The sequence below is a fragment of the Palaemon carinicauda genome, chromosome 20 (genome assembly GCF_036898095.1).
Source record: "Palaemon carinicauda isolate YSFRI2023 chromosome 20, ASM3689809v2, whole genome shotgun sequence".
Lineage (NCBI taxonomy): Eukaryota > Metazoa > Arthropoda > Malacostraca > Decapoda > Palaemonidae > Palaemon > Palaemon carinicauda.
In genome coordinates, this window is record NC_090744.1 from 37727416 (window position 1) to 37742415 (window position 15000).

The following is a 15000-nucleotide window of genomic DNA, read 5'->3' on the forward strand; positions in this document are numbered from 1 at the left end:
ACCCAGCCATACTATTCTATCTGATTCCTTATTTTAATTCCTCAAGGGGTTATTTTCCCCGTGGGAGCCCTTGGGTTGTAGCCTATCTACAAATAATAATAATGAAAGGTGGACACATGACACATGTATGGATGGTTGTATATACAGTAAGTATATATATATATATATATATATATATATATATATATATATATAAATATATATATATATATATATATATATATATATATATATATATATATACATATATATGTGTATATATACACATATATATAAACACACACACACACACACACACACACACATATATATATATATATATATATATATATATACTATATATATATATACTATATATATATATATATATATAAAACTCCAAGTAATTGAACTTTTTATTACGTCAGCACAACGTCAGAAACGCTGTACTTGAACTACATCATTCAGATTCCATCAACACTCATATTATCCTATTACTCGAGACTAAATTTCTAGAAGCTGCCTAAGGCTTATCGGTGCCACTAAGAACCCTTACTGAAATTTAGTGGTGTTTTACGAACTTCAAGCTCTCTCTCTCTCTCTCTCTCTCTCTCTCTCTCTCTCTCTCTCTCTCTCTCTCTCTCTCTGTGTGTGTGTGTATCCCAAAAGGAATTATCTACAGTTTCTTCTATTTATAAAGGATCTAATAATATTACTTGTAATAATAAAAGGAAACGATTAAGCTTCGTCAACGAAGCGAGTCGTGAGCGGTTTCATTCTTAAGCTTTTAATAACTTGGTATTATAGATTTCGGCTGATTAGTCTTAAAAAAAAGCTTCTTTACAAATCAATCAATTATTCTGTTCGTTGGAACTTCAGATTGTCAATAAAAACTATAATCATAAATTATATTCTAAATATCAAAGTCAAGTGGAGATAACAATCCTTTTGCTGAAATAGAGAGCAACAATTGCTGTTGTGCTATTTATCTTAGGTAACCTTCAGTAGGCCTACTAGCGGTGGTAATAAAATCTAAACTTTGGAGGAAGATATTTCGAAAATTTAATCGCTAACAGTGATTTCAACCGATTCTTAAATATCTTTTTTTTTCTAAGCGCTGATGAAGTAATCGTGAAATCGATGTATGATCTTATAATGACAGGATGAATACCTTGTGTGATTAGGAACCTTTAAAACTACTTGATAATCAAGTTAAAAAAGGGCCCTTCATAATGAAGGATTTTCTGTACTACATCCTATAAAAAATATATTAAAACAAACTCTGTTACTGAAAATAAAATCAGTTTAATCAATGCATGTCCAATGTTCTTTATAAAAAAAATTCCACCAAAAAGAATAATATTTCAAATCTAAAAATACCAAAGGACAATAAGTTCAAAACCATTAAAAATACCATGGAACACGAGTACCTCCAATAAAAAAAAGCAATATAAGGAACAGAAATTACGAAAACAACCCAACAAATTACTAGTTAAAAACAACCCTGAAAGAAAGAAGAAAAACTGTAACAATAAGTCAAAGTAAAATTTATGATGCAATCTCCCACTCATCTTTGATAAATGACAGAAAAAAGAAACGAGAAATTGAGTCGACTCACATCTGTGATCACTTTGAGCATGTGGATGTAGGTGGCCTCCGTTTCGACCAGCTCCCAGATGGCACTCTGCTGCTGCTCCTGACGATCGTCCAGCTGTTCGTGTCCTTCGACTAGGACGCGCCAGCTGTCCTCTACAACTACGTCTGTTGAGATGATGAAATTGTGTGAAAATTGATCGAAAAATTAGATCTATGGATCCAACAGTCTTCAATAAATCCACCAATTATAACTCATTTTGATGCATATACTTGATAAGTCAGTAATTAACGTAGTTATAACAACAATATTACTTTTAAATAATCAATAATGACTTTTATATAACATTTATTAAAATAGGGCAGCATTAATAATATAAGCAATTATTATATACTTAAAAAAATAATTCCCACAAAGTTATAAAAAATAGAGACGCAGTTCTGCTTGACAGATGAAAAGAGATAGAGATAGATGTAGAATTCATTAAATCTAATAACATGAAATACTCAAAAACTATACAGAGAGAGAGAGAGAGAGAGAGAGAGAGAGAGAGAGAGAGAGAGAGAGAGAGAGGAGAGAGAGAGAGAGAGAGGAGATAGAGAGAGAGAATCACAACACATTCGTCAGTAAGCAACCGACAGCAATATCTCTCAAGAAGAAAAGACATGAGCAACTACACCTGAATTTACCTTGGTCTATTTGATATGTCTGACATGCTAACAGGTGCGGTTGTTTTGGGATGCCTTGCCGACTGTACAGGTCCAGTTGCTGGACCAGAGAGTCCATCTTCGAGTCCTGGAAAAGGTAAAAAAGAGAAAAGGTCAAATGAATGTGAATGAAATTAAAAGATAGGTCAATTGAATTAGAATTTAAGACAACTAAAATAAAAACAAATGTAAAATAAAAAGCAGGACAGTTGCAACACGTCTTGTAACTGGAAATAAAAAGGCCAATAAAGAGGAAAGACAACAGTTTATGACTCGTTATTACAAGAGGGAATTCCAGCTATTAAATATATGCATATCCTGTGTATAAATATATTGTACATGCATATCTCTGAAGGAATAATTCTGGGCGAAACTTAGGCATTACATGTGCAATCTGTGTGTGTATATATATATATATATATATATATATATATATATATATATATATATATATATATATATATATATATATACACACACATTTATATATATATATACACAAATATATATATACATATGTATATTTATATATATGTATATTTACATGTATATGTATATACGAGTATATATACATATAGATATGTATGTATATATATATATATATATATATATATATATATATAGATATCTATATATATCTATATATATATATATATATATATATATATATCTATATCTATATCTATATCTATATATATATATATATATATATATATAGTATTTTATATATATATATATATATATATATATATATATATATATATATATATATATATATATATATATATATACCCTTCAAACTACGAACTCACTGGCCTATTTCAGCTTCTGTAATAGAATCAAACAACAAAGACTGAGACGGAGAGGAGGGAGGCCCAGTTCTAGATGTCAAGAGGATGGGGGAAAAGATATAAAGTTGAAGTTACATAAAAAACGATTTCTGTTCCGGTGATAAGGTTTTTATTAAGGGAAAAGTTTTCCTTAGATGAGAGGAAAGCTACAGTTACTGATGCCGCGAAACATCAAAGATGTACATAAATTTTTCCTTGGATGACGTAGGAAGTATTATTCCTATATTTTTTCCTTTTTGATTTACATAAAATTAAATTTTTTTATCTTTTTAAATCAACAATTTTAATAAAACGTTGATAATGAGCGTCACTGAATATACCTTAAATCTAAAACAGCAAATAAAAAAAAAAAAACTGATAAAAGTAAAATGAAAGAACAAAAAGTATAAAGAATTATTTATTGGTCGTTATGTGGTTATTACCCCCAACCCCCCTCCGTTAAAATGGCGTCATTGTGGAAGAACTTGGTTCCCAATGAAAGCCGAAATGCTGGAATTACGACCGCCCGAGGACTAAGGCGGTCGGAAGCGTCCTTTTAAGCTTGGTGGGGTGGCACTTTCCTCGCCCCACGACACGTCTTTGGAGAGTCTGACACGGGAATGGTTTTATCCTGGGACGGCTCTCCTCAAACACCCAACCCCTCTCCACTCCGAGGGAAATTGCCCAGAGGCTATGATAAGACGCTAGGACTATCCGATATGGATAACGGATTGGCAAGATGTTTACATTGTAATCTGACCTTGGATTTTATAGGCTCATTATTTCTTCACTATGAGCTATCATGGTTATGGCTATTAATTTTTGCTTCATTATATTTTATACACATGCACACATACAGTATATTAATAAAAATACACACATCTATATATATATATATATATATATATATATATATATATATATATATACATCTATATATATATATATATATATATATATATATATATATATATACATCTATATATATATATATATATATATAATACACATATATTTATATATATATATATATATATATATATATATACTTTATTCAGGGGTGACTGAAGTAAGGTAAACCAAATTCAAAAGGTTTATACTGTATACCGATGTCGTCTAACCTTGAGAGAGAGAGAGAGAGAGAGAGAGAGAGAGAGAGAGAGAGAGAGAGAGAGAGAGAGAGAGAGACCACGACTCTCAGAGCGAGTAAATAACCCAAACATTTGGGGTAAACACAATCAAAACAAACAATCCTATAGTGGCTTTCCCAACAAATACTAATATTGAAAACATGCCCCGCTAGGCAAACAAACAGCCCACGAGGAGTTGTACCCCACCATGGAGACATTTCGCATCCATCCTGCTATTGTCTGTAATGCCAGTAACACCGTGTCAATATATTCACAGATACTTTTTTTTCATATTTTTTTGAGTTGTCATATTCCCCCAATTTCTTTCTATCTAATATTTCAATTCTTGGCCTTGATAATGATTGCAGATCCATACTGAGCTTAAAATGTTTACAAACAAAATTGGACAAGTATTAAGATTATAAAGGGACGAATTACTTTTTGCAAAAGGCCAAAAATTAGTCAAGATTTCCTGATTAAATGACAATTCTATGACAGGGAATTTCCTAACGTGATTATAAACATTGCCAATGAAATCACAGTCATGCATAGAGGTAGCCTACTGTACATATTCAAGAACTCTTACAGATGCAGTGGTCTATGTTCGTCCATCTCTTTAACTAACACATTAATCATCCTCTTCTACAAAAGCATTCGTCCTTTTTTTCAGAAGCAATTGTTCATTTTCTAAGGACGCGGCTATCCTTTTATTTCATGCATATAATAATTTTTTTTTCGAAAGATTCGTCCTTTTTGTTCACAGAACCATTTACATGTTTTCCTTTTTTAAACATTTTTATTATTTCTTATTAGAGGAGCATTCTATTTTTTTAGACAAAAGGATTCATCAATTTTATTTCTAACATCATTCGTTTATTTTCTAAACGTAAATCTTCGCCTCACTGTAAAAACGTCTAGTTTGAGAATTAAATTAACAAATCTATATAGGAGAGCCGATTTTAAAGCTAGAATGTTGATGGTACCAACATAGCGGTACAAATCTGTGATTATACAATTCAATAAACATTTGTTGATTTCCTAATAAACAGCTTTAAATTTAAAGATACAAGTGAACGACTAAACTCCATCTAGAAATAGATTTTCTAACAACTAACAATATCAGTTTAGAAAAGGCCAGTAATGAAGGAGTGGTTACGTTACTCTCTATTTCGAGACATGGAGAGAGCTCACGAGGAAAACGGGTGCTTGTGTCACTGTCTGAGGCACAAGGCACAGTTCCCCTTGACTGTGACAACTAGCGGGAACCGAGTAATAAGATGCAAATAGATGATAAACGCTGAAGGGGAAGAAGACTTAATGGAAAACGGAAGATTTTAAAGAGATTGTTGTAGAAAACGAGGGAGAGAGAAACGATGCTGCTACAGCTAATGCAATGATCTGATACACAACCAACAGTGAGAGTCAATAAAGAGGCACTCCCCACCACCATCACATTAATTATTTGCAGACAATAATTGAGGCATTAATATGCTTTGCATTATGAAGGTACATCTATGCAAATACACATATTATATCACTAATATATATCTTCCCAAAATGTCTGGATATATATATATATATATATATATATATATACATATATATATATATATATATATAGCTTTCCAGTTGCACTCAGCTCTCCTCGTCCACTGGGTAGGAGGGAGAGGGAGTAGACATACCCTGGTGAGAGGGGGAAGCGTGTGCGTACATTTCTATCTAAATACATAGTCATCATTTTTGACGAGTCGCGTACACTAGTGTGTATATGTATATATCTCCAACACCTAAAAACATAAGACACCTTACACGTCTCGAATTGCCGACCTAACCGCACCAGGACTCCTCGCTGCTGGGAGAAAGGACGTTGGTGACTGGTACAACATATGAACAAACGCCACCGGGGTCTAAGCGATGTTAGGCAGGGCAGCCGATTGAGACAACGGCTTACCCCAAAGCCGTATCCTTCAAAAAGAAGGCAATCGTGCTTGCCCCATACAAATGGGAAAAAGTACATTAATAGAGGATATATACTGTATATATATATATATATATATATATAGAGAGAGAGAGAGAGAGAGAGAGAGAGAGAGAGAGAAGAGAGAGAGAGAGAGAGAGAGAGAGAGAGAGAGAGAGATAATTAAATCCAATTTTGGAATGAGGTCGACACCACAGGTTGTCAGATGAACAAAGATTAGCACCATTAGGGCTGGTCAGTACTGGGATGGGTGACCAACATTCGTCAGCTGATAATACCCTCAACACCTCTATATATATATATATATATATATATATACATACATATTATATCAAACTAAACAAATTAATAGGGGAGCAGGAGTATTCACCCATATTCATATTGCCTTCAACTTCAACAACAATATTAATGATGATAATAATAGGAGTAATCATGAAGAACACTTCACAACTGACAGTCAGCCTTTAATGCATATTCAGTTCCCTAATGTGATAAAGGCGGTGACTATAATTAGATTCTCGAAGAAGGGATGACAAGTTCTTGTTAAATCGATTCCTTAGGTAGCTTTCCTTACCCCCCACCAACCCCTTTTTCATATAAACAAGACAAAACATTTATTCTTTATAGTCACAAATATTCCTTTGGGTCGGCCAACCAAGGAAAAAATAACACCAGATAATATCGAATATCTTTATTTTTGAGGCCAGAAAAAAGAGAGTTAGTAGGCTTCAATAAACTATGGATGCGTCTGTCTGTCCTTCCTTTCGAGGTCAAAGTTACGTTCCCGAGTGTTGTCGAAAGTTAAGGCACCTTGAGCCAGGATTAATCCTTCCTTGAGCCAGGCTAAGTAGGATTAATATAAAATGCTAAGGAAGACTGATTCAAATCTAATTATAGCATTAGATTGTAGAGGAGGCTAAGACTGAACCAAACCAGTAAGGATTATCATCAATGACTAAAGGAGACTTATATTAAGTAATAAATAAAAATGAACCAACATAATAAGAAATGTCATAGATAAATTAGGGTGAAAAATATAATTTGGGTGTTTGATTAAGAGTTAATTGCGACTGAACAAAATCCATCTAGGTTACCATCAAGAGCTAGAGGATGATAAACAATAGAAATATGGCGTGTCAGAATGAGCAGAGAAGACACTCAACCAAACCAACTCAAATCATTATTGTATAAACGCTGTTAAGCGTCCTTCAATTGCACAAAGCCACTAAAATAAATTGTGCAAAATGGCAGCATTACGAAATGATAAAACAACATTTTAGAAAATATATTTACAGGACGTGAAACACCGTGAGACATTCAAAACTCTTGATGGAAATAATAAACTTGGAACACAATTGGGGAAAGGGATTCCCCTCTCCGGAACACACACGTATAAATGTTTTCATTCGTCAAATATATACCCTTCAGAGTTTTTCCATTTCTATTACATTATAATTACTTTTATACATCAACAGCGATACTTCATGCGAGTGGATTCGCGTCATCCCAAGAAATAAGGACTTCCCCTTCATCAACTTTTAACGCCCCGACAACGTTGGGTCTTAAGTGGCTTCAACCATTCGTCCTGAATTATAGGGACAGTAATGATGTCGCACTCCATTACGATATTACTGGAAATATGGTCTCTCTCTCTCTCTCTCTCTCTCTCTCTCTCTCTCTCTCTCTCTGGAGTCACAATTAAATCGATAAAAATATTTCTAATACAATCTCTCTCTTTTGTCATATTCAGAGAGAGAGAGAGAGAGAGAGAGAGAGAGAGAGAGAGAGAGAGAGCATTATCGCAACACTCCCGTCAGGGAACATCCACTTTTATGAGGGAATTGTATCACCTCAAATGAGGAACATTCTCTCTCTCTCTCTCTCTCTCTCTCTCTCTCTCTCTCTCTCTCTTATTTCATCTACATTATCATCTAATTCACACTCCACTGCTCGGCTTCTTCACATTTATTATGTAGAGATTGATGCATTATCTCCAGCTTCCCCATTCTTGCAACATGGAATCTCATTTGCATTTTATACGACATTAAACTTCAATACTGCTGTTATTCTCGTTTTAACTTTTATCATAGTTTTTATTTTTTATTCCGTCCTATCATTACTAATGTAATGTAATGGAAGAAACAAGGCTAAATGAGAAATTGTAATAGAAATCGCCATTACTATAAAAAGTTTGAATAATATTTTGTAAACATTTTGTTATTAATAATAAAGTTTATCATATAATTACCTCTCTGTGTTATTAAATTCTTCGGTGAAAACACATGGTTATATCGTTTATATTCTCAAATCCGTCCCTTCTGTTTAATTAATTCTTTCTCCAATATATTCATCTTTCCCCAATACAGGTGTTTCATTATATCCTTCACAATAATCATAAGAGAACATTAATCAAACTCCCTCCTCTTCACACAATTCTCCCGATTTAATCTCCATTAGTTGTTCCACTCTTGACTTAATTCGCAGATGAGACAGGTCAAAGTTCACGGAAGTCATACATCAAGTCATTCTGAAATGATGTGTGTCTTTGCGCGACAACCCAAATGAACTACGCTTTTATCTATCGGTCTCGAGTCAACTTTGGCTCTGCTGCTCTGAACTGCTTTCATGTCATACTGAACATTACTTGCATAAATCGTTTTTAGACCGTACTAAACTTCATCTTTCTAAGCTTTCTTCAAGTTAAGTTTAACCTCGGGTTAGATACACTAGGTTTTAATCCTGCTACCATTCTTAAGTAATACTGTTCCTCGTTTGCAAACTATTTAGAACCTTGCTTCATCACACAGTTCTAAAGTCCATTTACTCCCTCATAATTTCCAAGCCAAATTAAATGTTTCGTACACTTCTCAAATCAAATTGAACTTTTCTGGTCAACACAATTTTCAAAACATACTGAGCTTTCCTCACTACGTTATAAAGTTAATTTGAACCTACTTACCTCTCATAGTTTTCAACACACAATGAACCTTTCGTACATACTGTAGTTCTCAAGTCAGTTTATACATCCATAAGCCTAATAATTTACAAAATATTAAATGTTTCGTACAAAGTTCTGAAGTTAATTAGAATTTTGGTGCCACCACAGTTTTCAAAACATACTGAACCTTCTGCGCAAAGTTCTCGAGTCATTTTGAACTTTGATAACCAACATAGTTTTCCAGACATAATAACCCTCTCTTACATCGATATCGCGTAAATTTTATCCTAACTAGCCCCACACACTTTTCAAAAGATACTGAACCTTCTGTATAAGGTTCTCAAGAAAATTTGAGCCTTGCTACCTCACGTAAGTTTTCAAAAAGTAATGAACCTTCTGTACTTAGTTCTCAAATTATACTAATACAAATATACATCAACATATAATTATCATTCTTAAACCTTTGAAATCTCGCTTCCAGACGCTGCTCTACAACCCCTGTTCATGATCTCTACGAGGTTTTCCTACAGAATCTCTAGGTCTCTTGTTTTCGTCTTTCGCAGACGGTTGTTTTCTCCCAGAGATTAGAGACCTGTTGATTTAATATCAAAATCCATTTCACTCCAACTAAAACAAGACTCATTCATTATCTTCGGCTGAAGAATAATCTATGGAAACATCGTTCAAGGAATGGCAAAACTAGTCTACTGCCGAGAGAGAGAGAGAGAGAGAGAGAGAGAGAGAGAGAGAGAGAGAGAGTGTGTGTTATTACCTCTGAAAATGTTGGAAATCTTTTCCATCCGAAATCATAGACCGATACATTGTACGGAATTCTTTCTCGCCAGAAAGAGTATCTCGTCTAATAAGAGAACGTTGCTGCTGTCTCTCCTGTCTGGTGACGGGAAACGATATTCTTCACTCAGAGAGACGTCTATAGATTTCTATTCCCCGCCCCCCCCCCCCAAAAAAAAAGGAAGAAGAAGAGAGGGAAAGTAATATAGTCATTAATCATCACAGAAAATATATCGATAGAGCTCATTTTTTTATTCCAGTTTTCTAATGTTTGTTAGACTAAAGATAACGTCTTGTGGATGGTGATGGGAGAGTCACGTGGCTATATGCCACCCAAGTGCTTGATAAACATAAAAATCTCTTGATGGCTTGTGTTCATATTACGTCTTAAGGCAGATATGAGAAGCTTAACATACCATAAAAAGTTTTTGTAAAATAACGTGCTAGTGGATCTTCACTAAGTTTGACCTCCTCCTTTACTTAATTTCCCCCCCCCTCCCTCTCTCTCTCTCTCTCTCTCTCTCTCTCTTTCTTAATATAACATTGATGATCGACATGTTCATATAATTAACCTCTTGTTTAGTTGAAACATGTCTTCCCTTGCTTAGCAATTATCGTTTGAAATGGTCATTTGTTTTGGTATTACTAATGTTATTATTTTCCGTTAACGAGGGCTCGTGTGTAATTTTTTTTACCTGTGAAGAAGAGAAAATCTAAGTAATGGCATGAGCAAAATTATTACCAGGGCTTAAGAGTGGTGACACTTGAGAGAGAGAGAGAGAGAGAGAGAGAGAGAGAGAGAGAGAGAGAGAATTTTTATTTCTGTCCGTCATCCGTGACAGAAATTACCTGTTATAAGACAGCGGAACCTAAATACTAATAAATCATCAAATATTCATTGAACAATGTAATCTAAAACCTCAGTAAAAATAGTATTTCATTGATTCAAACAATTCTGTTAAGCTTTCGTAACAAATTCAATTGCAAATGTGAAGTTAACGAATAAATATGACCTAATCGCAGCGTATACGTAAACGAAAATGTTGAAGTTCATATCAATGTTAATTAAATATCACAGCCATTAGTGTTCTAGCATATATAACTAAATACGATATTTTTTCTCCTGACAAGGTCATGGTGACGGTCACTAGCCTTAGTCATGACCAAAGATAAAGTATCTATAGAATCTAGTAATTTTGAAGTAAAAAGAGCAGATAAGTAAATGCTGACGAATATACAAAAGAAAAAGACGATCAATCACCTAGTATATATCAGTTGTCTATTATTATTATTATTATTATTATTATTATTATTATTATTATTATTATTATTACTTTCAAGGTTGCAACACTACTTGGAAAAGCAGGATGTTATAAGCCCAAGTACTCCAACAGGAAAAACAGCCCAGTGAGGAAATTAAAGTAGGAAAAATATATAAACTACATGAAAAGTCATGAAACTTGACGGGTTATCTTTAATAGCTGCATAAGAAGAGTCGAGATAACGGACAAATTAGTCCATCTCTTTTTATTCAACACTTGTACAATCCCCAAGTATCTTTAAGTAAAAACAAACCTATAAAAATAGCTTTTGAACCATTGGCATAGGCAGTTCTAGCCGAATCTTAAAAACTCACAAACGCAATAAGACTCTTCCACGGACTCATACCTCGATATAATACCGGAGTGGAACACGAATAAATCCTACCGAATAATAGAGTTAAGCGTCTTTTCTCCAAATGATATGAGTCCGAGGTCAGGCATAGGAATGGCGAACCTTTTTATTACTTTTCCTAATTGGATCTTCTACGAATTCCGCTGTAAATCGAATCTAAAGGTTTTGAAAATAGAATATCAATAGTCCATAGCATGCCCATCACCATTCCATGAATCTGGTGAATGTGATGAAACGACACTACGTAAATAGACTGTATTTATGTGTGTATATATATGTAGGTATGAATGTGTGTGTATATATATATATATATATATACATACATATATATATATATATATATATATATATATATATGTATATATATATATATATATATATATATATATATATATATATATATATATATATATAATATATATGTATATATATATATATATATATATATATATATCTTATGTGACTTTTTTATTCTTTGGGAGATCCCAAAATACTAATTGTTCGCGACATTCATATCTAGCATATCAACTCCCCATGTGATGTAGCTTACAGTTCTTTCAAAGACGTTCTTAACATGATTAAGCACTCGTCCTACAATACCATCCAGCCCCTGGTACTAAAATTCTTCGGCGTTGAATCTCATCTCCTCATACCAAGCGTCTCTGGAAAATGGCCCCACCTCCACTGAAAAACTCCTACCAGGACAGAAAGTCAAGATCCACAGGAAATCCTTCTATATCACTCTTTTAAAGATCCTCTTCGGTCAGTTTCCATAACCAGCTCGAGAAGTAAAATATCTCTCCTCCTTTTCAATTCCAGATTTCCCGTAACTTCTAATATTCTTGGGACAGTTATAACCTTTCAAGATTCCAACTGAAAGGAAAGGGCTGACGGGGAGCTGGGTAAGTATGTGATAAGAGAGAAAGACAAAATGTGAATACGCAAAACATGAATTCAGCTTTAATATTATTATTGCTTTAATAAAGTGTAAATTTTCAATAGCTATAAAAAGTCTAAACCCAATCCCAGTTTTAGACCGAAATACAAGTGATTTTCGATCACTTACAGTTAACCCCCTGAAAATCGAAAAATATACTTTACTTCCACCCTTCTCAGGCTGGGGAAACGACTACAAACATCATTACTCCTAGGGTATAGCTTAGCTCCACTAAGCACCACTGCTCACGGTCAGATCACTATTTGATTGTGGTGGCCTGGCGGTCTGACGGACTGTGGTTCGAGTCCCGCTCAAACTCGTTAGTTTCTTGTAGTGTCTGCAACTTTACCATCCTTGTGAGTTAAGGATGGTGGGTTTGGGGGAGCCTATACGTCTACCTGCTGAGTAATCAGTAGCTATTGCCTGGTCCTCCCTGGTCCAGACTTGGGTGGAGAGGAAGTTTGTGCACTGATCATATGTATATATGGTAAATCTCTAGGGAAATGTCCTTAGCTAGGGCATTGTCACGATCCCTTGACTCTGCTATTCACGAGCGGCCTTTAAATCCTTTAAAACCAGCGTGATCTAATGGTTGTTCAACCCACCGACCTAGGTAGGTACTTCGAAGGAAATCTTACCTCCTCCTGCAACAAGATTATCCACGACAGCTAAAGAATGAGGTCAACGTACCTTCGGCGGGGATAGATTAGATATTTTCTTCCAGCAGTAGGGGTCTACAACAGCCTTTTTTTTATCCCCTGGCTACATAGTTTTATATATACAGTACATATATACTTATATATATCATATTTTATATAATGATATAGATATTATATTGTATAACGTATATTATAATAGACTTAGATATCAGATCTGTACCTCGACAGATGTTGGACGTTTTACTGATTTCAGAGATTCTTTCCAAAATTCTTACGCTCATATTATTATTATTATTATTATTATTATTATTGTTGTTGTTGTTGTTGTTGTTGTTGTCAAAACATACACATAACTGTAAAGAGGCAAAAAGGTCCCCAGAATAGTCTGCCCATGAATAGGAAAAGCAAAGACCGTGATCATAAGATGTGGTGAATAACGAAAATAGAAACAAATAAAATAAAATTTTCATGTACCGAAACATTATTTGATGAAGAGGAACCCTTTAAAATAAGGGAAAAAATTTAAAGGTTAAAATAATTAAATATAAATATTTTTAAAACTTAATTGTCCTTCAATACCCCTCGAATTATTTAAAGGTTAACAAGAAGAAAAATACAGAAATATTCGAATACATTTTGATGTTTCCCTCAAATCTTACGTATTGTAGGATATATAATGGAAATCAATCAATTAATTGTAGTTGCTCTTTCCAATGAATTCTGAGTTCGAGCATAAACCCAAACATAAAACTTTAATTAAGAAAGGAAAATACTAATTGCTATTAAGGAGCTTTCATCATCGATATGTCTGACGCCTCACGGAGGAATGGAAAAGAATAAGAGAAACACATTGAAAAACCAATTGGTTTTCAATTTAAATTAAAAGATAAAAATCATCAAAAATGGTAGATAATAATAAGCAAAAGCCGTAAATATAACTTTTGACTTTTGCATCAGTTATCAATCGTGACTTTAAAATCAAAAGGGAATAAAATCATCAACGAGAAACTCATAAATGATTACAGCTTGAATTTCTTTTTTTCAATGGAGGCCATTCAGCCCTGACATTAAAGAGCTAACGAAATCAAAACAAGGGCATTCATAGACTCAGTCCTCTGATTGGACATGAGTATTGTGTATTATAACACCTTTAACCTATGGCCAGAAAATTACAGTTTTAATCTACCCAAGTTAACATTATAATATTTTAGCTTTGTGATATACCGTGAGTGTGCATGCGTGAACGTAAATATACACACACGCGCGTGCACATAACCCTTGACCTATAACGAGCGATTTCTAAAACCCCGAGGCCAAACGATGGGCCCTGACTGGAGGGAATGTAAGATCAATGCATCATGGGGGTGATTTATGCACATTAAATTTGCATGACATCGTCCTTACACTAATGGGAACTTTATGGGGTGTAAAATGGGAGAAGGTCGGTGGGGGGGAGGGGGGGGAGTTGCATAGTTCAGGTACACACCCACCTTAATTCACATTTACCTATTTTTCACTTACATTTATGAGAAAAGACGTTCGTTAGTCTACATGAAAAACAGTTAAAGGTCGCTCATGAATGGCAGAGACAAGGAACAGTGGCAATGCCCAAGAAGGTTAATACCCTAGAGACTGATCATATATACATATGACCAGCGCCCAAGCCCCCTCTCCAGCTAGGACAAGTAGATAGGAGATAACGTAGATGAGAAGCGTGAAGTAGATGATGAAAGGATAAGTATTGAATTTAAAGCTTAAGATAGAGATGACTGGCGGAATCTA

General features: G+C 34.2%; 1 protein-coding gene across 1 annotated transcript in view; it reads right to left on the bottom strand.

Annotated features, from left to right (window-relative positions):
- The window catches only part of LOC137660282 (uncharacterized), a 58877-nt gene that overhangs the window by 27154 nt on the left and 16723 nt on the right, over positions 1-15000 (bottom strand). The window contains 2 exon segments of the mRNA XM_068395063.1: positions 1598-1740; positions 2263-2368. Of these exon segments, the coding sequence (XP_068251164.1) occupies positions 1598-1740; positions 2263-2368 (249 nt within the window).